The sequence below is a fragment of the Phalaenopsis equestris genome, unplaced genomic scaffold (assembly GCF_001263595.1).
Source record: "Phalaenopsis equestris unplaced genomic scaffold, ASM126359v1 Scaffold000006, whole genome shotgun sequence".
Lineage (NCBI taxonomy): Eukaryota > Viridiplantae > Streptophyta > Magnoliopsida > Asparagales > Orchidaceae > Phalaenopsis > Phalaenopsis equestris.
In genome coordinates, this window is record NW_018164448.1 from 11,019 (window position 1) to 38,324 (window position 27,306).

The 27,306-nt window shown below is 33.3% G+C and overlaps 1 protein-coding gene across 1 annotated transcript in view; it reads left to right on the forward strand.

The window, feature by feature from the left end:
• Window positions 1–27,306, forward strand: part of LOC110018180 (4'-phosphopantetheinyl transferase HetI-like) — a 39,068-nt gene that overhangs the window by 10,885 nt on the left and 877 nt on the right. Inside the window, exons 2-6 of the mRNA XM_020715407.1 lie at window positions 5,111–5,232; window positions 6,203–6,378; window positions 12,437–12,501; window positions 12,675–12,776; window positions 12,897–13,052. Coding sequence (XP_020571066.1) covers window positions 5,150–5,232; window positions 6,203–6,378; window positions 12,437–12,501; window positions 12,675–12,776; window positions 12,897–13,052 — 582 coding nt within the window. The 5' untranslated portion in view covers window positions 5,111–5,149. The remainder of the gene's footprint in view (window positions 1–5,110; window positions 5,233–6,202; window positions 6,379–12,436; window positions 12,502–12,674; window positions 12,777–12,896; window positions 13,053–27,306) is intronic.

The following is a 27,306-nucleotide window of genomic DNA, read 5'->3' on the forward strand; positions in this document are numbered from 1 at the left end:
CGAAAGTCAAGTTGAACATAAAAACGGCCGACATCTTTCAAAACCAAAACCGCATAACTTATAAGCTTCCAAGCAAAAAATAAGCCAAACATGCAAAACTTAACAACGATGTTAATTTTTGTGATTATAAAATGCAAACTATTTCTTTTAAGGGACTTGAAAGATCTCTGAACTTTGCAAATTAATAAGTAAAATGAGATTGATCCAAAAACCCAATATTGCATTTTGATGTTTTGCAATTCTGTCACTATTAGGTGGGCCAAACAACCTGCTATATGGGCCCCACAGTGTAAATTTGTAGAAGCTATTTGAGGGAATTTTTTCTTTTTGTTTTATTCTTTTTTATTCTGTTTTTTATTATATTATATGTCTTTTCTTTATTTTTTGTTTTGTATTTGGTAAGTTGTAATAGCTTTAATTTGTTTATCCTAGAGATTTCTATATAGTAAAGGGAAAGATTATAATTGGAATACGATTGAATAAGAGAATATAATTTTTCTACATTTCTTAATGATATCAAAGTCTCGTTCGGATCGTTTGCAACGCTAGGCATCGATGGCTTCTTCAGCTCCCTCTGCTTCCTCGTCACCTTGCGACGACACGACAACGTTGATCGTGCGTTGCTTTGTATGGTTCTAACATCGTCACTCTCATCCCACGACAACGACTTTATTTGTGTCCTTCAAATGAATTTGAGCAGACCTCATCCACATATGCTTTGGACGACATCATTGTTTTCTTCCTGTAACATCTTTGTCTGTGTCGGTCAAATGAATCGACTTCATTTTCGTTTGTCTAAGCTAATTATTTGCTACATCTTTGACTGTTGTCTTCGATTGCTGCCATCATCTTCGGCTTCGCCTATTAGGACTCTTCGAATGGGATCACCCTAGCTCTCCTTCAACAGTCATAATCCTCCCAACAGCCTCTGAAATCCCTCTTTTCACACTACAGGCTCTCTTTTGCTCACTGCTACAAGCGTCTGAGCCTCTCCAACAACTATTCAACAGTCGCCTGAATCCCTAGAGCCAGAGCATGCCCTTCTCTGTTCCTTATCATAGCCGTTGGACTCTTGCAACTGCAATCCTTTATTCTTGCTGAAAGCAGCAACCAACTCTCTCATACAACCCTAAACATGCATATTTATGACCAAGCACGAATGAAGACGTCTAGTTATACTCTAAAAGTCAGTTTTGAATCAGAGACCAAGAATTCTATCCAAACAACCTTGAACTCTCAACCTTTATCAGCAACCATAAACTCAATGCTATAACTTCCTTCAATGGTCTCAATCCTTGTTTATGCATATTTGTGGAAAAAGAAAAAGAGGAACATCTCACATGAGAGAGCACAATTTTTTGAGCTCATTAATCTGAACCATCGCTAATGGAAAACCCATTATCATATGGTAATGTCTCAATCAATTCTATGATCATGGAAGTCGGATAAAATTTATTGTTTTACATGACATCACAAGAAATTTGAGAAACAACCCGTGAAATTTATTCTAGTACCAAAAACATTGCATAATTGTTTGAGTTTGAGATTAAACTGCATGAACTCTGAAAAGAAGAGCTAAATGTTACTCAATGCTTGAACACACTATTAAAATATTGATTATTGTTAAATGTGTATGATACATATGTATGAAACTACCCTCAAGATATTATGTGATATAAAATAATAGTGAAGAAGAAGAGGATGATCAAGTTCTTATTGCATGGGGTTGAAGCTTCTCTCCACCATTAGAAAAATCTTTGCTGCAGTCTGAAGAAGATAAAATAGGAAGAAGCTCGTGATGATAGGAAGTTTTGATCCTTCTAGCACTAAAAGCTCTGCTTTTTACACATACAACTCCTCCCATGATTCAAAGCCACAAAGAAGAATCGTCTATTATGCAAACATTGCAAGTTACTTGGTCACACAAAAGACAAGTGTTGGAAACTACATGAAAATCTTGTAGATTGGAAACCTGGATAAGGGAGGAAGTGTCAAGACAGTAAGACCCATGCTGCTACCTCTTTTGAAGATTTCTTTGGTTTATTCACCAAGGAACAACTGGTGGTGCTGAAGAAACTTTTTGTTAGCACGACTAAGCAACATACCAACTTGAAGATATCATATTCTCCTCCTATCTTTTTAACAATTGAGATTTGACCTTAGAAAATAAATTCAGGCACTTCTGATCACAAGATTGGAGACATTCATGCTCTCACCAACTACTAAGAGATCATTACTTCCAAATTTGTTAGACTTGTCCATGAATCTCACTCTAGGATGTTGTGAAAGAAGTGAAAGTCTACAAAGATATTCTGCTTTTTTTCCGCGCTTTATTTTCCCCAACTTGATTACAACTTCCTTTCAATTAACAATCTTTTTCATGACTTGAACTGCATCACTAAATTTCATTCGAACTCTTATCAATTTCAGGTGGTAGGTTCACAAAATGTGATTAGCAGTGTTGTACTACATCAAAGTCTATACTTGCTCAAGGAAAACTATTCTCTTAACACACAAGCGTCTTCTTCATCTTGCTCTTCTCATATTTATGAGTATGTTGAAACTCTAGTTTTATTATGACATTGTAATCGTGTCATCCTAATTTTTATTGTATTACAAAGTAATATTCATGTTTTTATTAATAAAAAATTAAAATTTTGTCAGTGTGTAACTTGTCAATTGACTAAACATCCTTGTAATGTATATTTTATATCTCAGTATAAATTTTAACATCTTTTCTTTATTAGTCACAGTAATATTTGGAGATCATCAAAATTAAAAAGCATCAATGAAGCCACATGTTTGTCTCATTCATTGATGATTACACTAGAACTGGTTGGATATTTCTCATGAAAGAGAAATATGAAACTACACAATCTTTCAATTCCTTCATGACATGATTTACACTCAGTTTCAATGTAAAATTCAGATATTGAAAAATGATATTGTAAACGAATACTTAACTCGATCCTTGTACCTCAACTTGCAAAAAATGATATCATTCATGCAAGTTTCCTTGTTGAGACTTTACAACAAAATGAATAGCTGAGAGAAAAAAATTATATTTCCTTGAGCTATCTAGGCCTATGATACTTTCTCACAATATCCTAAAAGTTTTATGGGGAGATACATTGCTCACATCCACCTATCTTATTAATAGAATGTCAAGCTTGGGCAAAACCTCTCTCGATGTTTTGATGTTGTCATACCATCATGTTAGAGTCATCTCATCCAATCTTCCTCTAAATATATTTGACTATTTCTTTTGTTCATATTCACCAACCAAACCACACAATGCTTGACCTAAAATCCATCAAATGTATATTCATTTATTATACTTCTAACAAAAATGGCTACAAGTGCCATTCTCCAATTTTAAACAAATACTATAAATTCATGGATGCTACTGTTTTCATATATATTTTTTAATTTTTAGGGAAGTCGTCAGTTTGTCTATCGTCGTAAACTTTCATTTTCCGAATAAATATCTCTTCCTGATCATATGAATGATCAGGAGAAAATAAGAACCGAAAAAAACAAACATACGATAAAGAAGACAAACAAGAGAAAAAACGTGAAGAGTCTATGTGCGATAATCCTCGCAAGAACATGTTAAACATGTCCGCCCGAACAAGATCTGACAGAAGCATTTTGGACGAGTATCCACGAAAGAACATATACGTAGACTACCCACAACCAGAGATTTAAGTTTTTGTGCCTGATTTGGGATCAAGAGTGCTCCCAATGAGACGTATCCCGCTTGATTAATTACATCTTGGGGGCTGCCAAATGACTTTTTTGATTGCATAAGTAGCGACGACTGACACAAGACTATCAAAAGATGGTTTTCTCGCAGGGAGATGGTCTGATGTTTTCAAAGCTCCTGTTAAGCCATGGGGTGGAGAGCGAATCTCTTACGGTCCCTACATGGTTAATAGGCTCATTAATATGCTGAGCCTGCAAAATAACCAAATCATTCCGACGGGAAAATCCCGATGCGTCAAACACATCCGGACCATAAAGGCTGAAGACAAATTGTCATATCCCAAATGGGCGACAACTCATTGACATTTGGGCCGTCAAGATGATGTCAACGAAGACAACAAGAGCGACATGGCTCAACATTGGTAGTTAAAGGAAGTGAGGAGTACTCCCTAAAAGGTAGAGGTAGCTGGGTCAGGGTACCACAAACTCGTCATTCCATGCCACTAAAACCTTAAGTTTACCTGGTTGTGAAGGTAGTTGACCCAACACGTCCAGAGTCCTCAGTCAGTAATCCATGAATTGCTTCGTCCATGAGGGACCTCGGTAGGCCTAAGGTTAAAGGAAGGAAGCCCTGCCTTATGACTATCAGGTGGAGCTCCAAGAGATGAGACATATACCTGCCGATATGACGAAGATGCCGCTGGAAAAGAGAAAAAATGGAGGTTCAACTACAAAGCTGAAAATGCTCCCAACAAAAGGACTTACGCCTTGTCTGGGTCGGGGATCTTTCTAACAACCTAGACGCACTAGACAACCTTTTATATATATAGAAATGTATGTTGAGCTAGTCGGATTGGAGAACCATAAAGGCTCCTCCTTGGGACATGCAAATATGAATGTAGTTATCTAGAACAATTCTAGATATTATGAAGGCTCTATTAAAATGGGGCCGGTTCAACTCTTTATACCAAACGTCAAACCTTACTTTTGTACATTTATACCACACAAATTCATATCAAATAAAAATTAACACAATTTTGACTTTTAAAAGGTGAAATACACCTTTTTCATGCATAAGTAACTTGACATATATGTAAAAAGTTATGTTTAGGTCTTAGATATGTAAACACCTGGGACTTGAATTAAGTAGTATTTATGTAAATCTTCTGAAATTTTATTTTAAGTTAATGGTTCCATCCACCTGAAGGTCAATCTTTACTATTATAAATGAAGATGTAATTCTGGAATGTCACTTTGTAGGATTCAATAAATATACCACATTGTGTTAGGGTGTGCTAGCTGACCTTACTGACCTACTTTGTACTTGTTCTTTTACTAAATTCATGTCTCTTTAATGAATTTGAATTATCTATGATGTATGAACTCCTTATTTCTGAAATGCTAGGTTAAATAAGTATTTATGTGCCACTAGCTCAACAACGGGATGCTACCATTTTCTAGAGAAATCTTAGCTCGGAAGTTGTTCACTGCTCCTTCATTGGATTGTCATCCTCTTCCATGTCCAAGGCAATTAATCTTTTTTTCCTCAAACTTTCTCTTCCATATGATTTCCTTCATTTTGTTTTTCAATGCTCTCATTCATATTAATCTTTCTTATTTATTTTGTGTAATTTTGTTCATTTCCGTGTTAACGTTGAAAACTAGCAATGAGAGGCTGTAGTTTTCTATATTAACGAACTGTTATTTTCATGTTACTCTTAAGACTGAATTTTGTGCGAATTATGAGAGCACCCTCCTACGATGCACCCAAAACCCATGGATTAAGTTCCATGAAATGTGAAATTACTTTTAAAAGACATGGCATCTGCAAGCATTCTTAAGTAAGATTAAGGGTCTCAGTGGATTTAGAAACAGCTGGTTAATTTATAAAAAATAAGGATAGTTTCTTTTATGCTTGTTTCAATGCATTTTATCATCTTATTTTATAATAATTAGATTGATCAAACACAATGATGCATTTTTTGGGTCAAATTTCAAATGTTTAAATCAACACATCAGGCAATCTGCTATTTGTTTGCTTTGAAAAGCCTGTTTTGACAGTATGAATGTTATATGAAATGCATCCTGTGGTTATATGGTTAAATGTTGGCATGTTACAGTTTGCTCCTGGTTTTAATATGCAGAAACCCTTAGATTGGTCTGTAAACTGTTTCTGCTCTGACGATGTAGAACTTACTCGAATGTTTCATGCAGAGTTTTTATCAAGATATATATATATATATATGTACATACCAATATTATAATTTATAATAATTAATAAGTAAAAAGTTCATAACATTTAAAAAGACAGTATAATATTTCTATGTCTTACAACCTATTTAATATTTTCAAAATTCAATTCTTACCATTGGTTCTCCGATGCGCTAAAAAGAAAGATGCTTGGATTGAAGGTACTCGTTATAGAATTACATCTTTATAGAATTACAAGCTATTTCAGAGCTTAGGTCATTGAATTGGTGCTCTTGCTCATCGCCAGGGAAGCTCATTTTTGGTATGTAGTGCCCGATGAAGTGAACTGTGAGTCCCTACTAAACCAATATTTAAAGATCCTCTCTCCATGTGAAAGACAAGCTGTTTTACGCATAAATGGAGCCAAACAACAGAAGGGTGCGCTATTAGCGCGTACCCTGGTGCGCACCACCCTCTCAAGATGTATGTTAAAGTATACTTATCTTTTTTGTCAGCCGACTGTTATCCCTTTTGATCAGTGATGTTCCACCAATATCATTAGTTACTATCATTTCACAATGTTTTTCACTTATCCATTCGAATGCCTTATGATAGTGATGTTTTCTAACAAGCAAATATCTTTATTCTGTATTATTTAAGACTGCTTTTTACTCTTATCCATTCAAAATCATTTAAAATGAAAATAGGGAGTGGAGGCATTTATTTATCTTGTTGCAGTGACTTATTTTGTTGCATTCAATGTGGCATCCTTATATTGTTAACATTGTTATTCCACTTTCTACTCGTATATCTAATGCTTGTGTGTTTCACTATTAAATTTTGTTTTTTTTTGTGTTTGTTTTTGTGTGGTGGTGTTTGGAAGATTTACTCCAGTAAATAAGTGCCATGTTACTGGTCGGAGATGGACGAGCTTACTTTTATTTAACAATGGTTGAAAGCATACAGGCTTAATTAGATGGATAATTCTCAGCTTTGTTGAAGTATGCTTCACTTGTTGAACGTGTTAGGAAAGAGTTATCTTAACACAAGGTTAGGTATGATGAACTAAGTTAACATCAAAAGTGGCCAATTGCAACAAATAAGAACACCAAAATTTACATGATTCTGCTTAGGTTAGGATACGTCCATGATCACAATAGTGTTCTAGTAATCTATCAAGCTTTAAAAGAGAGACGAAGAAGCAAACATCCTATAAAGTTTGAGATATGAATAAAGATATTTTTTCTAGTTGAGAGAAAATGCATTCATGAAGATGAGGTTTTAGATGTTGAGACTGAGATGCTATTGTTGCTCTAGTTGCTCTCTCTTCCTCTCTATTGCAACAGTTCAAATGAGAATTTTTCTATGACCAGTAGTTTCTTCTTTTGCTAGAACAAATAATATTAACACTTTTTTATTTTTTGAGAAAGCTAAAGAACTCTCATTGCAAACATCCCAGAAAATTCTTTTTTTCCTCAGATTATAACCCTCTTCACCCTCCTCCCCCTTCTCATTTTTCCTTCTTATTTGTTATTCTTCAATGCAATTCAATCATCTCTCTGTATTGTGCTTAAGCACGAGGGGTAGCAAGCTTGGATTTAATGAAACTTGAGTTTGGAGCTACTATCTTTGAAAATTAGCCAAATTTAACATTATCTACATCAACTTGACATAAATAATGCTTTCTTAAATGGAGATTTTGAAGTATATATAAAGATACTACCAGGACTTGAGAATGATTCTAATAAACACCTAGTATACAAACTCAGGAAGTCTCTCTATGGTCTTAAGCAATCACCAAGGGCATTGTTTGAAAGGTTTGCTAAAACTATGAGATCCAATGGATAGTCTCAAGGTCTAGCAAATCATTCATTGTCGGTAAAACACACCCAGGAAGATAAGATTAGTGGACCGATAATATATGTGGATAATTTGATTCTTAGTGGTGATGATGAAAGGAAAATTTTTAAAATCAATGAAGTGTTTGCCATTGAGTTTGAAATCAAGGTCCTAGGAACCATGAGATATTTTATAGATATGGAGTTATAAGGTCCAATAAGGGCATTGTTATATCACAGAAGAAATACATCTTAGATTTGCTAAAGAAGATAGAGGTGATTGGATGCAAACCTTCTGACAAGAAGTCTAATAGGATAGAAGTATATCCATGGATCAGGGAAGATGTCAAACATTGGTAGGAAAATTCATTTACCTGCCACATATTAGGCCATATATTGTATACCTTATTAGTATTATGAGCTAACATGTGAATAGCCCAAATAAAGAGCATTTGGAGATGGTGTATAGGATCCCGAGGCTTCTCAAGAAGATTCCTAGTTATAGATTAATTTTTATGAGAACTAGAAACAAGGATGTAGAATTCTACATTGATGCAAGTTGGGCTAGGGAACTCACTGACAGAAAGGTCCACCACAAGTTATTATTCCTATGCACGGGGAAGTCTGGTCACATGTAGAAGTAAGAAACAAGTTGTTATCTCTAGAAGTAGTTCAGAATCAGAGCATAGGGCACTTGCCTCAGGAATTTGTGAAGAGATATGGATTCAAAAATTATTGAGGGAATTGGGTTGTATCTTTAATAGGCATATTTAAATATTTTGTGATGATTAAACAATTATAAGTATTGACAAGAACCCTATGCATCATGATAGGATCTGAAATTAATTGGCGCTTTATCTATAAAAAAGTGAATGGTAGAATTATATAACTAAGGTATGTCCCGACACACCAACAAGCTATTGATGTCTTCACCAAAGCTCTTCTTTTAAATGATTTCTTAAAGTTTAATACCAAGCTTGTTCTCTACAAAGTCAATGGCCTAGCTTGAGAGGGAGTGTGGAAATCTAAGAGGATCGACCTCCTTTACATGGTGGGCCTAGGCTGACCATGCAAGCAAATATGGATGGGTTAATTGTAGACAATTTGGGAAAGTCCTTGATTAATTTTTATACTCTTCATATTTATGTTTGTTTCAGAATGATTCCCTTTGCATGTTCTGACTATATATATTTGGTAAGATTGTAAATAAAGAGAGACTAATTTCCATATATATGTAGCCTTATGGTTGAAGATTGGCACTGAGAATTAAGTGAGTATTCCCTCTCAAATTTTTTCCTTTAGTATCAACAATAGATTTCATAGCAAATCTCATATTTGGGCACTAGATGTTATCATTCTTATTTTCGCGAGCTACTATCATAGTTTTTAAATCCAAAACATCAACACATTAATTTATATTCTGCAACATACAGTCTAATAATTCTATTCAACTTTTAGACAACTGAAGTGCCCTTGTATGCCTTAATGGTGCCTGCATTACTAGAGAAGTATTTTGCAACCAAACAGAACTAAAAAAATATTTGATTCTTCTTCAAATTTAGTTTATATCGGACTCTAGCCAACAATATAGTTATATTATCACTCGCCTTTTAACTTAAAAGTGCTTGAATCTCCAATTGCGCTCATAGTTTCATTCCCAATGTAAATAGAGAAATAGAAGTTGACTTATATGTGAAAACCATATCCAATATGGAATACTTTGCAAGTAGAATAAACTAAGTTTAAAAGCCTTTGTTCTTTATGCCATTTTTACTACTCTTCAAAATGGCATCACCAATTTCATAACCAAAAAGATCTATAATTATATTTGCATCGGGTAACTTATCCTTTTCTTTTTTTTTTTGCTTCTTGCTCTCTTTTTCTTTAATGTAAAATAAATTTTCCTTTTTGCCTTTTTTTTCCTTGCATTGGAAGCAGATATGCTTTTTAAATTTGTTCTTAAAACTACCCTTGTCATAATTACAATATAACCATTGGTCACATGATCTTCCTCTAATTTGATATAAACCTTTTGCTAGTTTATCACCTCAGCTTGTAAATCTTCTTCTTTGAAAGAAGTAAATTCTTAGCAACCTCTATTCTTATTATTTCTCAATGTAGCCTGATACCTTGAAATTGGTTGCAAGAGGGAAACCTCTATTCTTATTATTTCTCGATGTAACCTGATACCTTGGAATTGGTTGCAAGAGGGAAATAAAGTGCTAAATAAAAACAAAACTTTGATCTTCATTAACAGTCATATCAATATTTTAACTTGTTCAAATATGTTTTAATAGGCATATCTTCTTGCCAATATTGTTAAAAGCGTGCTTCCAAGCACACTTTAGGAGTAAAGTGAAGGGATGCGTTGACCATATGTATTGCTTGCTTGTGAAGCACAAGTTTGCTTCGCTAAATTGTATTACATCGTAGCATTGTGTGATTGGCCTTAGAGCAAAAATCATAGCTCATATTTCATAGTTCGATTCTACATCTACCATGATTACTAGGCATTATCATTTGCTTCTTTTCACTATTTCTCAAAGTCATCGAGTATTGTTCATTGGTTCTCCATTTTGTTTCATTTAAGCTATGTTTCTTGGTGGTTATTCTTTTCACGCTTGCTCTCCTGTTAGTTCTTTGTGCTTTTCACTATTTCTCGTTATTGGAACTAGCAGCTTTTCACTGATAAGCTTCTTCTCAAAAATACATTTCAATGTCCAATCTTCACATTTTATATCTCTTTGAACTATCTTCGTCTCTCAGTAACATATTTTTGTTTTTTTATGCATGTGTACATTACTTTATTGTTTATATCATTAATATATTTGATTTTTTTTTTGTAATATTTTGAATTGTTATAAATTTTTATTATTGAATGCCTCATTATATTTGCTAAAAAATTGTGTATCTTGTTGTTTTTTAAATTTGGTTTATTAGATAACTATTATGCGTATATATAATATTTATATAATATACTAATTATAAATGCTCTAATGAAAGTATCGCTTTGCTTTTTGTTTTTCGCCTTAAAGCAAAACATAATGTTAGCACTGTATTGTGATTATCGCTTTAAAATACTTCTTTCTGCGTGTAAAGCAAATACTCTTTGTTTCTAATTAAGTTTGTTGGAGAAACTTTTTATCTTGCACAAAGAATACAACTTGACCTGCAGATGTTCTACAATTGTGTTCTAAGATTTCTATTAAGATCTCATGCACTAAACATGGCAAATTCGCTAAGGCAGCAATCTTATTTATTTGTCTTGTCACCCCTCACATATGATTTCTTGCATCTCTCTATACCATACATGCCTTAATAAGTTCATGTAGTATTAGAACATCACATATTTTGGTTCTCCAAAGGTCAAAATTGTTCGAGATATCAAATTGCTTCGTCTTGAAACTCATGGCCATCATACTTTTCATACCTTGATCTCACATCAGTTGATTAGAAAGGAAGTGTGGCTTAACCCAAGGGTATATACGATGAACCACAAAGAAACTGCAAACGAGATCAAACATGGCCACAAAGAATACACGAATTTACAATATTTGACTTAAGCCATTCTAAATGGTCACACAGAGTAATGTTTGAGCTTCAGAAGGGTTAAATAAAAAAATAGAATTTATATCAAAATTTTTTATATGGACCAAGCTACCACTTATTCTAGCTGAGAGAATGTAATCTCCTATTGTGAAAAATGAGATGCTATTGTTGCTCCCGTTATTCTTTTCTCTTTTATGTTGCTGGAGTCCAAGTGAGAATTATTTTTTGTTATTACAAAGAGCTTCTCATGCTAGGACCGGAAATTGCAATGCTTCTTTGTTCTTAAAAAAGCCAAAGAACTCCTTTCGTAAGTAACAGTAACCTGCTGCTTTGCTCTCCACCTTCATAGCAACGACTTTCTGACACTATGACCACTCGGTCTGCCTTCATTCAGTTACAACCTGATCCTCCACCTCTCTAGAATATTTGCTGCACATGCGTATTCCATTTTATATATATTCTACATTACATATGTATAATATATATATAGGTGCTTGGTTAATAGAATGTTGGTTGAGGTTCCATTCTTCTCTAGCTGCTTCCTGCTTCTCTGTTTCCCTTTCTCTTGCATTACAAGAATGGCCTACAGAAGTCATATGGGAGGAAGAGGCGCAGGGGTTTTTCCGTAAGCACAATGATTATTCTTTTTTTTTTTCCTTGGATGACACCTCTCTTTTTTCTCTTTATTGCTTCTGTTGCAGGGCTTTTCAGCATAGTACAATCATCTCTTTATTTAGTGCTTAGGTATGATAGGTTTCAAGCTTGAATTATTGAAGTTTAAGTTTGGTAGTCTCTATTTTAAAAAGTGAAATGTGATTAATCTTGTAATAGGTTAACCACTATATTTAGAAATTAAGTATAGATGAGTCACGAGTTGGTAGCAACAAATGTTGAAAAATAAAGACCATGTCTTATCCAATACAATAATAAAATTTTGACTTCACACTTAAATAAGGTGTACAAAGAAATCCTGAATTTACCTCTGGTGTTCCGTGTGTGATTAAAGATGTATATGTATTGTCATAGACTTCAGGAAATTGATTGTATTGGACAATGCCAGAGTACTCTTCGGGATTTGCATATATTTACGTCTAAATTAATTAATAATGATATGATATTTGCAATACATTTTATTATGCTTATTCTTAGATCAGATACGCAGAGTAAAATAAAGCCTCAATCACTAAGGTTCAGCAAGAATACATATGGGAAGCCGCAGGTACTCCCTTTTCTATCTTCCTTTACTGTTTTGTATTGTTTTTTATTTGGAATAAGGGAGGGGTAGATAGGGTGTTTTTTGTGATGTAAATACTTACATTTCCTGGTCATGTTTCTTTAAAGACGCATGATGATTAAACTGGCGTTGGTTTTGTATTTCACTTGTCTTTACAGCTTGTCTGGCAAGACGAGGATGGCTGGGTTCCACCTTGCTTGCATTTCAATATTTCACATACTTCCTCCTTAGTTGCATGTGCTGTGACCGTTGACGTGCAGGTAATTGAGAATAAGTACAGCCACATTCAAGTAGTTGTTCTACATTGATTTCAAATATACCACACAAGTTGAAGTGATGTGATCCTCAATTGTTGCATCAATCTTCTATCTTTATGATAGGTTGGCATTGATGTTGAAGATAAACGACGTAGATTGAGGAATGAGCTCTTATCTTTTGCTCGTAGATTTTTCTCCCCAAATGAAGTAGAATTCTTGCATGGCCTGACAGACCCTGTAACGCAGCAGCAAGAATTTATCAAACTGTGGACTCTAAAAGTAAGTTAATTTTGATTGCTGATAATCATTTAATCTTTTTTGTATTGATGCTCATGCATGCATGCTTTTTTTATGACGTCTTTCTTATGGACTTGGTCCACATGTGAATAGCTGTGATTTTCTAAAGGGTGACCATATACAAATCTGTATGGTCTCCTCTTATCACACGATTCTGTTTCCCATTGCTTCTGCTCTGCGAATGATTGTACTTTGGGCTTGAGGCTTTTGCTAATGTGACTCTTCTTCGGAGGGGTTTGTGCACCTAATCTCATCCTTGCATTGAAGAGAGGCTATTTCCTTGATTTGATAAATATGCAATCTAACATTACATTTGTCTTGATCTCCTAATGCTAAAGATGCAACAATCCAAACTTTCATTCATTTAGTTATTATATGCTTTGGCCGAACGATCTTAGTCTCATTTGTCTAATTGCTTAGGAGGTTACCCATTTCTGAGAGTGCTCCCATGCGAGCACACTTAAGTTTGGAGTTTCAGATGAAATTTCAATTGTTACCCCAAAAGATGCATCGATGTTTAAGACCTCAATGTTATTCTACTTGAGGGGTTTTATAATCTCCCTCACTTGAGTAACTGACTTCCTCTTCAATGATCTTTTCCAAGAATCATCCACTATATAAATATGATTTTAAAGATGCCCATATGGATTCAAGAAATGGCTCCTACCATGTTGTACTTTATCTCATAACGTAGTACTTTTGTTTCCTATGACATTTAACTCTCATTTTTAGGCTGGTGAAATACTTTAATTCCATTTTTGTCCTGACTTGAACTGAGAGATTGTAATTACCAAGACCGAAATAGATGATCAGATGATAGAGTCATACCTAATTAACATTTATAACAATATAAATTTTCATCCGATCAGTTAAGAGCCACTAAATATCAATATTTCTAAATCACATCCAATTCACAAATAAATATAAAATAAAATCAAGTTCATACAATTGTATAAAAAAAAAAAAAACCTATACGAGAATTTTGGCTAAAAATTTCTCTCGCCGAATTGGGCTCACCTGGCGAAGTGGCCCAATCGTGACCACTTGGCAAAGCATCATTCTCAAGAAGTTAACCTAGCCTACCTATATGAGGGTGGCAATTCGAGGAAGCCCTCATGAATAATAAAGACATCTATCAATCACTCATTAAAAATGCCACCTGATATTGGGGAGTCAGTCCTTTCAATTAGATATCGTGGAATACCACCGCACCGACAAAACCTGACATTGGTTGGCTTTATTTGACATCTATATTGATGATTTATATCAAGCAATTGGAGTGAGGGAACGATACAGTGTTGAGTATACAGGTTAGATTAATTTATAGTTTTCTTTTATGTATAAAAGGAGAGATTAGAGGAGAGAGAATAGGCCTTTTTCCAACTTTTCGAGAAGGCCTAGGATCTAAGGTTCCTCTCTCTCTCTCTCTCTTTCTGTCTCCCCCCAACACTTTTTGCATAAGGCAAGGAATTTCTTATGGTTGTATGTACTCACGACAATAATGGATCTTATGTCCTAAAAAGATTCAACAACAATTTTTTTTTCAATAGGAAATGATAAAATAATCTACAATTCATTTTATCTATTTTTAGTTGCACATCTTCTTTTGTAAATAAATTCTCTCTTGTCTGTTGTTTAGTTTAATCGAGCTTATTCAGTAATAAATAAAATAATAGCTAAGTTATATAATAATTTAGTAAATAGTTACAATTCTACTATGTATTAAAAAATTTTATGCATATGCTCTTACATACTCTTTAAAAATCTTTTCATATTAGCATTTTATTCTATAAAAATTTTTAAGCATATATATTTTATTTAAGAGGTCTTTATAGGAGTACTGTTTAATTAAATATTGTACTAATTATGGTATATCCATTTTTTTAATTTTTTAATTTTTTTTATAAGCCACGTACATTTCTATTTGTTGTATGAGCAATAATATTCTTAACTAGTACCACAAGGAGGCAAATCATGTGATTGACTTATGCATCTTTTTCATTTAATTCTTATTTAATTTCTTATTTAATTTCTTTAAATCAATGAAACTTAAATTAAATTTTCAGTGCGAATGCAATATATGGTATCTTTTTTAAACATTAAATTTTCATTCACATTTGCTTATACTTTTAACATGAATGTATTTAAAAAACATAACATGGTAGTCACCACCTTTAGTTTAGTACCTATAAACATAACATGGTTTTAAGTTTTTGATTTAATATTTTTACAAATTTTTAAATAAATTTTTTTGTATTAACTTTCTCATTCTATATTCTTATAATCTTCATTCTAACTTCACCAAGACATAAGTTTTCAAATTAATTTTTATATCACATGGGTCTTAATAACAATAATTTAGCTTTTTAATCTACTTAAATAAATTTCTAAAATTTTAATTCTAGCTTAAATGTTTCTTTTATAAAATCTCTTACTATTCTAATCTTTCTATATTACTTATTCAATTACAATGCTAATAACATTTCTATGTAATCACATCAATTATAGGGTTTAGAAAAGTATCTCAAGTAGACATCTTTTCTTACTCAATTCATTATCTTTCTTTTAAATCTACTCGCTAATCAAAACTGCTTGAAATGTAATGTATTTAAATTCTTTAGAATTCTTTGGTTAGATGTAAACTAAACGCAAGAGATTGCTTTTGAGTTTATAAAGTAAAATGAAATCAATGTAAACACAAAAACAACAGTAGCTATGGCAGTGGCTAACTGGGTTGATGAGCGATAGGCAACACCAATTGGCTATGGTAGCTGATAGCGAGTGACGACGTTTGGTGTTAGCGACAGTGTGTAGCAGTTGGCTAGTGATGGGTGACGACAATGTTTGTAGCTTGCAGTGTATTTGGTACTAGGCCAAATTTTTTAAGTTTTTAATACACCAGAATTAAGGGTCTGTTTGGGGCAGCTGTTGATTATTTATAATCTGCTGATAAACAGATTATTCTGATAACCTGCAGATTATCAGAATAAGTCGGCTTGCTGTTTGAGTCAGCTTATTCAAAACAGCTTACTGAGAGCTGTTGTTGAATAAATGACAATTCTGCCCCTGTTTGGTTAAGCAATTTGCAACAGAATTGTTTATGAAAAATAATAGATAAAACAGATGTCTCAAAATATTACAGTTCAGTTACAAAAATTAAAATACATTGCTCATCACTTCGTGAGTATCAAAACAAATAAAATAAGAAGAAATACAATTACAATTACAAGTAAAAATATTAAAATGTTCAATTTAAAACTCTGACGTCGTCTGTCCTCAGCGACACTATCCTCTTGGGAAAGCACCGTAATACGATCACTGTCGGCATGGGAGTATATCGGCATGTCGGCCCAACGGAAGAAACTGCATCTTGCTGAAACACCCCTATGACAGTCGTAGTACTGTCTCTCACTGCTATGCAGCTGACGTGACGTGAGTAAGGGAGCCGGTAGTCCGCAGTAACACAACACAACTCGGGTGGTCCCTAAAATCCTAGAGCTCATACTTCTCCTGAGAAAAAACAGTAAGAAGAATCTGTCAGATCGTAAAATTAAGCTTTATATATAAAAATAAAGGAAAATCCATACAAAAAGTAAACAAAAATTAAACAAAATAAAACTAAAACAAAACAAAACAAAATAAATACATTTTGAAACTATATGAAACATAAAAGAATATAAGTACTTTCTAAATGTTAAAAAAAATAGCCCAAATTCATCCAGATCAATTCCACAGCTTATAAAGTAATTCTATGCAATTTCAAGAAATGACAACTTTCCACAACATTGCAATTTACAAATAAAAAAAGGTAAACGAGAGATTTATGTGGTTCGGCCAATGACCTACATCCACAGAAGACAATTCACGAAAGTTTTATTAAGCAAATCTGTAAGATTACATAGCTATGAACCTTAATTGGAACCTTAATTGAAGAGTTGACTACAACATGCTCTCAACTAAACAAGCACTATACATAGCACTAAAAATTCTTCCATACTCTCACAAATAACAGGAACCGAGAAAAGATTCATCTTGTACTCAAACCTGCAGCAATTACAACTGCAAAATATCGAATGCCACCCGACAAGCAAATAAACTCCAACATTTCTGTTTAGCTAAACCACAAACTGCAATTTCTTCAGTAATCAAGCTGTGCCTTATAAGTACTAATAAATGCATAACTTAAAAAATTTACCTTTCAGATGATTGAAGCAATTAAACCCCAACATCTCTTCCACATGATTGAAGAAAACACAATCCTACAGCAAGAGAAATGAAAAAGCTTCCATATATGAGCTCTTTTATAGCTGTTTTTCACCCTTAAAATGATAAAGAAACATAGCTGGCAAATATAAACCCCAACAACACTTTTGTATGGCTGCTTTTCTCGAATCAATTAAAGGAACATGTCTGGCTTATATGCAATTCAAATACTTGTGCTATTATATGCAACAATGCCAAACTAACATAAACAAATTTCACCGCATTCTAACAATGCCAAACTTTCAAATGCTCTCAATCCGCAACAAACAAGTACATTAGTGAGTTGCTTAAAGGAACAAAATGAGTCACAATTACAGGGAGCCTGCAAAACATTACATATCTTACGTCTGAAAATTTTTTTTAAAACCCCATTATACCAAACAAATCTTTCATATGACAGCACAGACACAATTACAGGGAGCCTGCAAAATTTCAGACGAAGGATCCTAGTAATAGGAAGGATCAAAAATATTAGACGAACGATCACAGGGAGCTACGAAGGATCAAAAATTTCAGACTAACGATGACAGAGAGCCTGCCCAACAATAAGTACTACATCCCATAAATCATTTAATCCCAGTAAACAACAATAACTACTACATCCCATAAATCATTTGATCCCAGTAATACGAAGGATCCCAGTAACACAAAGGATAAAAAAATTATGCACAATAATAGCATTGCCCAACGCATCCCAATAATAGCATTTCCCAACTCATCATAATTCATACAATCCCAGGCAACGACACAAATAGCATTTATCTACAGGGAAGAGGAGATACTTGCGAATTCAAACAACTTTCGATCAACCAACCTAATGCCGGGCGGGAAATAAGAGAGTAGAGGGGTGCACGGGATCGAAGAGTCCGGTCACAGACGGGATCGAGGAACAAAGACGAGATCAGGGGAGTCTGATCTCAGATCTAGGGCAACGACGGCGAGAGGGGATCGAAGGGGGCGAGACGGGATCGAAGGGCAGCCGAGTAAATAATCTATCCCTAAACGCGGAACACATCGTATTAGGAGCGGCGAATGATCCCACGAAAAATAACATAAACCCTTACGTGCTTATTTTTACCGCCAGCCCGAACGCGTTATTCAAACGCCACCATGACATTCCGAAAACGCCGAACGCATGTTTAAGCTGCGCCAAATGGACCCTAAACTAAAGAGTGTTTTGAGTGCATCCGAATTTTACTCCATATTCCAATTTTTTTTAAGTTGAACACCAAATTTCGTGACTTATGACTTAACTTTAAGATGTTTATAGAATTTCATTGGCCTTAGAAAAGGCCATAGGAGGAGCCAAATGGTCATTAAATTTCAAATCATATTAAATATCATTTATAGGTTTAACCTCAGTAGCTCTGAAGTAGATCTATTCTAGGCTTGACCCTAATTTATCATAGTGGATCGTAGGTGGAACAAGCATTTTATTCGTTCCTCATCATTTCAATAACAAGTTTATGAATTGTAATTAACTATGAGGTTTTTTGAGCTTGACATGTAGGCCTAAATTTGACTTATGGTCAAACTAGCTTCAGTGCCTCATAGGTTCTGGACTCATCTGGCAATTTTCAACCAAATGTTTCAAATAATTGGCAAAACCTCTTGCATAGGGTTTAGTTCACCAAATTAGAAGTGAGTTGATGAGGTTTTTTGGGCTTGACATGTAGACCTACTTTTGACCCTGGTCTAACTAGCCCCAATGCCTCGTAGGTTCTGGACTTATGGCGATTTTCAGCCAAGTGGTTCACATAATTGGCAAAACCTCTTCCATAGGGTTTAGTTCACCAAATTAGAAGTGAATTGACCATAATAATTAATGAACTAGGCTAAATTCCCTTGAACCATAACTTAATAGGATCCAATTATGTCAATTCAATTAAACCCTAGGAATTAGACAAGTTGGTCTTGGTCAAAGCTTTTAATTTATTCCAATAGGTTAGTGATAACCTAATAGAGCCAAATAGACCTTTGGTGTAACTTGATTGGATCCCTTGACTTAATCTATCCCAAATGAACTTATTTGATCCCATATGACCAAATTTATCAGAATTGAATTGTGATAATATTTAGGAGACTTGGGAGTTTTGTGACTTGCTAAACTCTTAAATATTATTTTAAAAAATTAAAAAGATTTCTAAGGAGTGGAGGAAGAGTATTTTGGTCCCCATTTTTAAGATGAACAAGAGTGTGCAAATTATAGAAGAATTAAGTTGATGTGTCATACTTTAAAGTTATGAGAGAGGGTAATTGAACATATGTTAAGACGTATTACAAAGTTTTCTCATAATCAATTTGGATTTATGTCGGGCATGTCTACTATGGAAGCTATACATTTATTGAGAGGTTTGATGGAGAAGTTCATAGATAATAAGGAAGATCTACATTTGATTTTTATTGATTTAGAAAAATCTTACGATAAGGTTCCAAAAGATATCCTTTGGAGAGTTCTTGAGTAGAAAGTTGTTGATAGAACTTATATTCAAGTTATTAAAGATATGTATACTAGAGCCGTTACTTGTGCTGGAACTGAAGGAGGATTGACCAAATATTTTCCTATTTCTGTTGGATTACATTAGGGATCGACTTTAAGCCCATATCTTTTTGCTTCAGTTGTGGATGGTCTTACTGGACATTCAGGAGGATCTACTTTGGTGTATGCTTTTTGCTGATGATATCCTTCTCGTGGATAAGACAAAAGAAAAAACAAAGGAAAAACTTGAATTATGGAGGTTTACATTGGAGTCTAAAGGCCTTCGTTTGAGTAGAACTAAAATTGAATACATGGAATGTAATTTTAGTAGTAGTAGCTCTAGTGACAGAAGTGTAACTTTGGGTGATCAAATTATTAAAAGGTGTGAACGATTTAGATATCTCGGGTCTATTGTTCAAAGCGATGGTGATATGGGTGGGATGTTAATAGTAGAATTCAAGTTGGTTGGTTGAAGTGGAGGAGTGCTTCAGACCTAATGTGTGATAGAAACGTATCACTTAAACTAAAAGTAAAATTTTTTAAGATGGTGGTGAGACCTGCAATGCTCAAAGGTGCTGCATGTTGGCCTTTAAAAGAGAAGCATAATGCTAAGTTAAGTATTGTCAAGATGAGAATTATTACGTGGATGAGTGGTTTTACAGTTATAGACAAAATGTGAAATGAATATATCCGTGATAGGGTTGGTGTAGCTCCAGTGGCAGACAAAATTGGAGAGAGTCGTCTTAGATGGTTTGGTCACATTAAACGTAGACCATCTGATGATCTGATTAGGAGAGTAGATGTTTTAGATTCAACTTATGTTAAGAAAGGCAGAGGTAAACCTAGGAAGGCTTGGGCTTATTGTATAAAAAATGATCTTAATTTATTAGAATTAAATGAAAATATGACACTAAATAGGACACAATGGAGAAAAAGGATTCATGTAGCCGACCCGACTTAGTGGGACTGAGGCTTTGTTATTGTTGTTGTTGTTGTTTGGACTTTGACATATCATTTGAATTTAATTTTTTAAAGTTTGAGGCTTCAATCTATCAAATTTTAATTTTCAAATATCTCCAATAATGTGAATATTTTGAATTTTGAATATTTGATAATCTTAGGATTTTCAAAGTAATTTTCCTAATATTGAAAATATATAAAACCAATCAAATTTCATTCAGGTTGGTTCAATTTGCTTATATCAAAATTCTTTTTAAGAATACCGTGCACACACTTGTGTAATTTCGTAATCAAATTAGGTTGACTTGGTCAAATTGGGATGATTAGTTTTTCAACATCACATTTTCTTAGGTCATATGCATGTTGCACTTAAAATTTACAAATGGACATTAGTTTAAGGTCATACAATCATTGCGCTACACTTGTCTTTTAGTTTGGTAAATTTTATCTAAACTTCCTAACATATAGCCAGGCCTACTTGATATGGGTCAAGCCCTATAATGCACTTTTTGAACATATTAACTAGTCTACCACTGTTAGCGAGTTAGCTAGCTTGGCACAATAATCTTAGAATAGTTCTTACAACATCCTGTGATAGTCTATCGTAATTCTTTGTAGGCCTAATGACACTGCATTTCACATCGCCTATGAGATACTTTGAGAGATCATTTCGATTTCCTTTGCTGTATCATTTAATTGATGTCTTAATAATTTGGTATTGTAGCTATACATTTTTAGCTAGGCTTCCTTCTAACTTAGCATGTTCCTCTTGCAGAGTCTATTTTTAGCACAATCATGTTCTTTTGATTGTGCTTTCTATCTTCATAGTCTTTATATGTTTTTAGTCATGCTCTTTTGATTAAAAAATTATTTAAATTGATCAAGCTACTTTGACTAAATCCACACTTAATATAGTCATGCACTTTTTGCTATACCATTCTTATTCTATTCATGCTTTTTGAATACTCTTTCGATCAAGTTTATCCTTAAGCTAGTCATCCATCTTTTGGCTAATCTTATCCCGACTTAGTAAAGTTTTTTTTGACGAAGTCATTCCCTCAATAGGGTTATAACTATTTGGCCTTAATACTTTTAATTTAGTGCCTTATATTGTAATTCTTCGGAAATTGGCCACATTCTATTTCATTGAATTTTGTCCCGACCTAGCCATTCACCCATAACTGAGTCATTATATTATTTATTCATACCCTATGGTTGAAAATGTTTGGTTCTGGGTATACATCTGTGTGCCTGATCATTTCTTTCCTCTCATGTTGTTTCACTCTGCTTAGGCTTATCTTGCACTCTTGATGTATATATAGCTCTTTTTTACTTAGAACATTTGCATCACATTTAAGCACTTGAATATTGAGTTTGATAGTTGGTAAATTTGAACCATCTCTCATATCATTACATTTGTATATACATGAGGCCAGTCAACACAAATTAGCTGAATAATATTCTTCTAGTTTCAGGATTTTGAGCTATTTATAATAGTTGATCATCATTAATTAAGTTGAAACGTTTTACCTGATAATGAGAATTATCCTTTCATGATTAGACCTGTATGAGTATTTAAGAATATAAACAATGTAAAACGTTTCAACTTAATTAATTTTTAAATTACTCTTAGATATTTTAGGTCATATGCATGGCCAACGCTTTTAAAATAATTTAATTATTGTATTCTAAAAATTAGAAATGACGTTGGTGTAATTATAGATTAGAGTTTGAAATATAATGTTGTAAAAATTAATAGAGTTGGAGATAGAATTGTAGCTCTTAAGATTATTGTAGATACTAAGATTTTTAATATTATAAGTGATTAAGCTCTTTAAGTAGGTTTAGATATAAGTTCTAAAGATAAATTCTGGAATAACTTAGAAAACTTAATACAAATGATACCTCTTGATGAAAAAATTTTTATCAGAGGAGATTTAAATGGACATGTCGGTAGAGTGGTAGAAGATTTCAGAAATATTCATGGTGGCTATGGTTTTGGAGTGATTAATGAAGAAGGTAAAACCATATTAGATTTTGCTTTACCGTATGATTTTGTTATTACGAATACTTTATTCAAGAAAAGAAATGAGCATCTTATTACTTATAAGAATGGATTTAATAAAACACAAATTGATTATTTTATTATGAGAAGAAGAGATTGTCGAGATCGTAAAGATTTTAAGGTCATTTTAAGTGATGATTTAAGTACTCAACGTCGATTATTAGTTTTAGATTTTAAGATGAAGAATTGTAAAATAAAGAATACCTGGATTCATCATCGTTAAATTAGATGGGGTACCTAAAAAACTTAAATAAAATTATTTTTATGAGTAAAATTCAGGATTTCAATTTTTGGGGTGTTCATGAAGAAGCAAATGTTTTGTGAGATAAAGTAACAAACACTATTAAACAAGTGACAAAAGATGTATTTGGAGAATCAAAATAAAAAATTGTTATAAATAAAAATAGTTGGTGGTGAAATACTAATGTGCAAAAAAAGATAAAATATAAGAAGTTATGTTATAAAAATTAGTTTAAATGTAAAAACTTAGACAACTGGGAAATTTATCAAAGGCCCGCAAGGAGTCTAAAAGAACAATCTATGACGTTAAAAATCCTGCTATTAGTGATCTTTATAATATAATAGATACTAAGGAGGGTAAAAAATATATGTATAAACTAGTCAAACAAAGAGAAAAAAGTAAAGATTTAACTCAAGTCTAGTGTATTAAAGATGAAAATAAAGAAGTGTTTTTTTCAGAAAAGGATATTCAACATAGGTGGGTGAGTTATTTTGATAAAATTTTTAATAAAGTTTCTAAAAATACAACCGACCTTAGTGGTCTTAATATTGTTAATAATAATGTAACGTTTCATTTTTACCGTCGCATTAGTAAAAAAGAAGATGAGGAGGCTTTAAAGAAAACCAAGGGTGGAAAGTCTGTAGGTAAAGTCTGTAGGACTTGATGATATCCTAATTGAAGTGTGGAATTATATAGAAGATTTTATTTAGGAGATTTGAGAGTTTCGTGGTTTTCTAAACTCATTAATATTATTTTAAAAACTAAACAGATGCCTAAGGAGTGGAGGAAGAGTATTTTGATCCCGATTTTTAAGAATAAAGGGGATGCACAAGAGTGTATAAATTATAGAGGAATTAAGTTGATGTATAATACTTTAAAATTATGGGAGAGGGTAATTGAACATAGGTTAAGGCATATTACAAAGATTTCTCATAATCAATTTGGATATTTGTCGGGTAGGTCACCATGTAAGCTATACATTTATTGGGAGGTTTGATGGAGAAGTTCAGAGATAATAACGATGATCTACATTTGATATTTATTAATTTAGAAAAAACTTACGATAAAGTTTTAAGAGATATCCTTTGGAGAGTTCTTGAGCAAAAAGTTGTTGATAGGACTTATATTCAAGTCGTTAAAGATATGTATACTATAGCTGTTAGTTGTGTTCGAACTGAAGGAGGATTGAGCAATTATTTTCCTATTTTTGTTGGATTACATCGGGGATCGGCTTTAAGCTCATAGCTTTTTGCTTTAGTTATGGTGGTCTTATTGGACAGGAGGATGTACCTTGGTGTATGCTTTTTGCTGATGATATCCTTCCCATGGATAAGACGAGAAAAAGCCCAGGAGAAACTTGAATTATGGAGGTCTACATTGGAGTCTAACATTGGACGTTTGAGTAGAACTAAAACTGAATACATGGAATGCAATTTTAGTAATAGTAGCTCTAGTGACAGAAGTGTAACTTTGGGTGATCAACAGAAGTGTTTGGGTGATCAAATTATTAAAAGGTGTGAACCATTTAGATATCTTGAGTCTATTGTTCAAAGCGATGGTGATATAGATTGGGATGTTAATGGTAGAATTCAAGTTGGTTGGTTGAAGTGGAGGAGTGTTTCAGGCCTATTGTGTGATAGAAAAGTACCACTTGGACTAAAAGGAAAATTTTATAAGATGGTGGTGAGACTTGCAATGCTCTATAGCGAAGAATGTTGGTCTTTAAAAGAGAAGCTTAATACTAAGTTAAGTGTTGCCGAGATGAGAATGATTAGGTGGATGAGTGACTTTACACTTAGAGACAAAATGCGAAATGAATATATCTGTGATAAGGTTGGTGTAGCTCCATTGACAAACAAAATTAGAGAGAGTCGTCTTAGGTGGTTTGGTCACATTAAATGTCGACGACTGATGATCTGATTAGGAGAGTAGGTGTTTTAGATTCAACAATGTTAAGAAAGGCAGAGGTAGACCTAGAAAAACTTGTGCTTATTGTATAAAAAATGATCTTAATCTATTAGAATTAAATGAAAATATGGTACTAAATAGGACGCAATGGAGAAAAAGGATTCATGCAGTTGACCCCACTTAGTGGGATTAAGGCTTTGCTGTTGACTTCTTGTTGTATTCTAAAAATTAGATAAATTATGATATACTTTTAAACCCTTTTAACCCTATCAAATCATATTTTCAAAATTAACTTTAAAAATTCAACATTAAGGTGATAGGCCCTAGTTTGATTAGAGCTTTGAGACAAGTTTGCTTGGTAACTTGCTTGGTAACTTGTCACTTGTCACAACTATATATGTTGACTTTTGCTATATTGAGATTTTTATGCACACTTTGGTGATATGATTGATGACATCCCCTTGTTTAACATTGGGCTAAGCTATTGCTCGGTCAAAGTTCTATTGGAGAATCCTTTTAGTGCACATCTATGGATTTCTAGGACTAGTTAGGATGCATATGTTTTGCACATGACTAGTTTGGTTACTTTTATGTATCAGAGAGGGTGATATTCATTTTGCAAATGTAAACATATGACCGTTCACACTTCTGTTTTTACAGGGGCGTCAAATATTTTCAAATGTTGAATTAGGTATTACCGATGTGATAGTAACTATTTTGTGATTTTATTTTTGTCCCATTATATAAAATACGTGTTTACTGTGCAACGCTTTGATTATACATATATTTTTTTAGTTAGGAAAGTCCTGTATGTATAATAAGCTAATTAATTGGTAGTGTATTTCCGATCGAGTACTACCACATAATTTTATGTTTGAAAATCTACTGGATCAAGTTGACTAGACGTACTTTGGATGAACCAGATAGCAATGATCAGGAGCAAAGGGAATTTAGGCTTGCTTATTATTTCAATTTAATTGGCATATTGATCTAAGACTATATTCGTTCTTTACTGCTCAAATGCCTTTTTTATTTTCTAGGGATATTTAGTAAACTTAGTTGTATTAATTTGTTTATTTATTTATTTTAGCTTAGATGGCTTCTCGATCTTGTGTACTTTTCTTATTATATACAGTTTACAGGTTGTCTACGTTTTTATTTTTTCTGTTGTGTGTGGTAAGTCTGAAAATCCCATGTTTGTGACAAGTTTTCTAGAGAAAAAATTTTCTTCCAACTTTCATAAATTGATTAATCAACTTAGAAAAATATTTTATTGAAAATTTACTGCGTGATTTTGTTCCAACTTTTTGAATGAAAACTCTCTTTATATCTCTTGGACAGGCATAGTGTAGAACTTACCATTGGTCAAAACCCTTGAATGTTAGTTCACATTCTTAACATGGCTAGTCTCCTTGCATATAGTTAAATTATCACACTTTAGGATAGATAACCAATATGCATATCGTGTTGATTAAGATAGAGCTTTAGCTTAGACATGAGTTTAGTTGATATGTTTAGGGGTTTAGTATGTTAGGTAGTGGCTGTTTTGAATAGGATTGTAAGTTCAATTAAGTAGCTCTGTTAATAATTGTGCTATTTTATTCTCTTATTTTCATATGTTTTTCTTGTACAGCAATAGACTGGATGTCCTATATCTTTTCTGGACCCATCACCCATAAATCATCTGTCTAGGAATCCCACCTTTTTAATCTAGCTTGAGATCATGTGATTCATGGTTATTGACGTCTTCTAAATAATTTTGAGCTCGATGACTTGGGGTAACGGATCCATTAAATCTTGCTTAGATTAATTCTACATTTTCTTAGATTCATTACCCATATCTGGCCCTTTGAGTCATTTCATGCTTTTGTGAATTTGGTGATTTTAGGATTGTTATTGCACATGTTTTCTATTTTGAGAGAGAGTTATCCCACTTGTTTACGATGATTAACTCTCTGCCTTAAAACATCAATTGCTCTATTTGGGTAACATTCTTTGAATCATAATATATCTTTATAGTAACTCAAGAAAATTAATTTAAGTTTATTTTCTATATTAAGAGTGTCTTCTGGCGGTTTTGTAGAGTGTAATTAATTTTAGGGAGGTTAGTCTCTTTGGTAGATTGATATTTCAAGATTTTCTCTTTGACTTGACCTGATGCTAATGTTATGACTTCTTGTGTGCATTTTTACAAGTTTAGGTAAGATTTGTTGATCCTACCTCAACGTTTCTCTCATTTTGTCCTTTCTTATGGGATCTTTTATATTAAAAATGCACTCTTACATCTTCATTTTTTTCCACTCAACATGGTTGTGTGGCT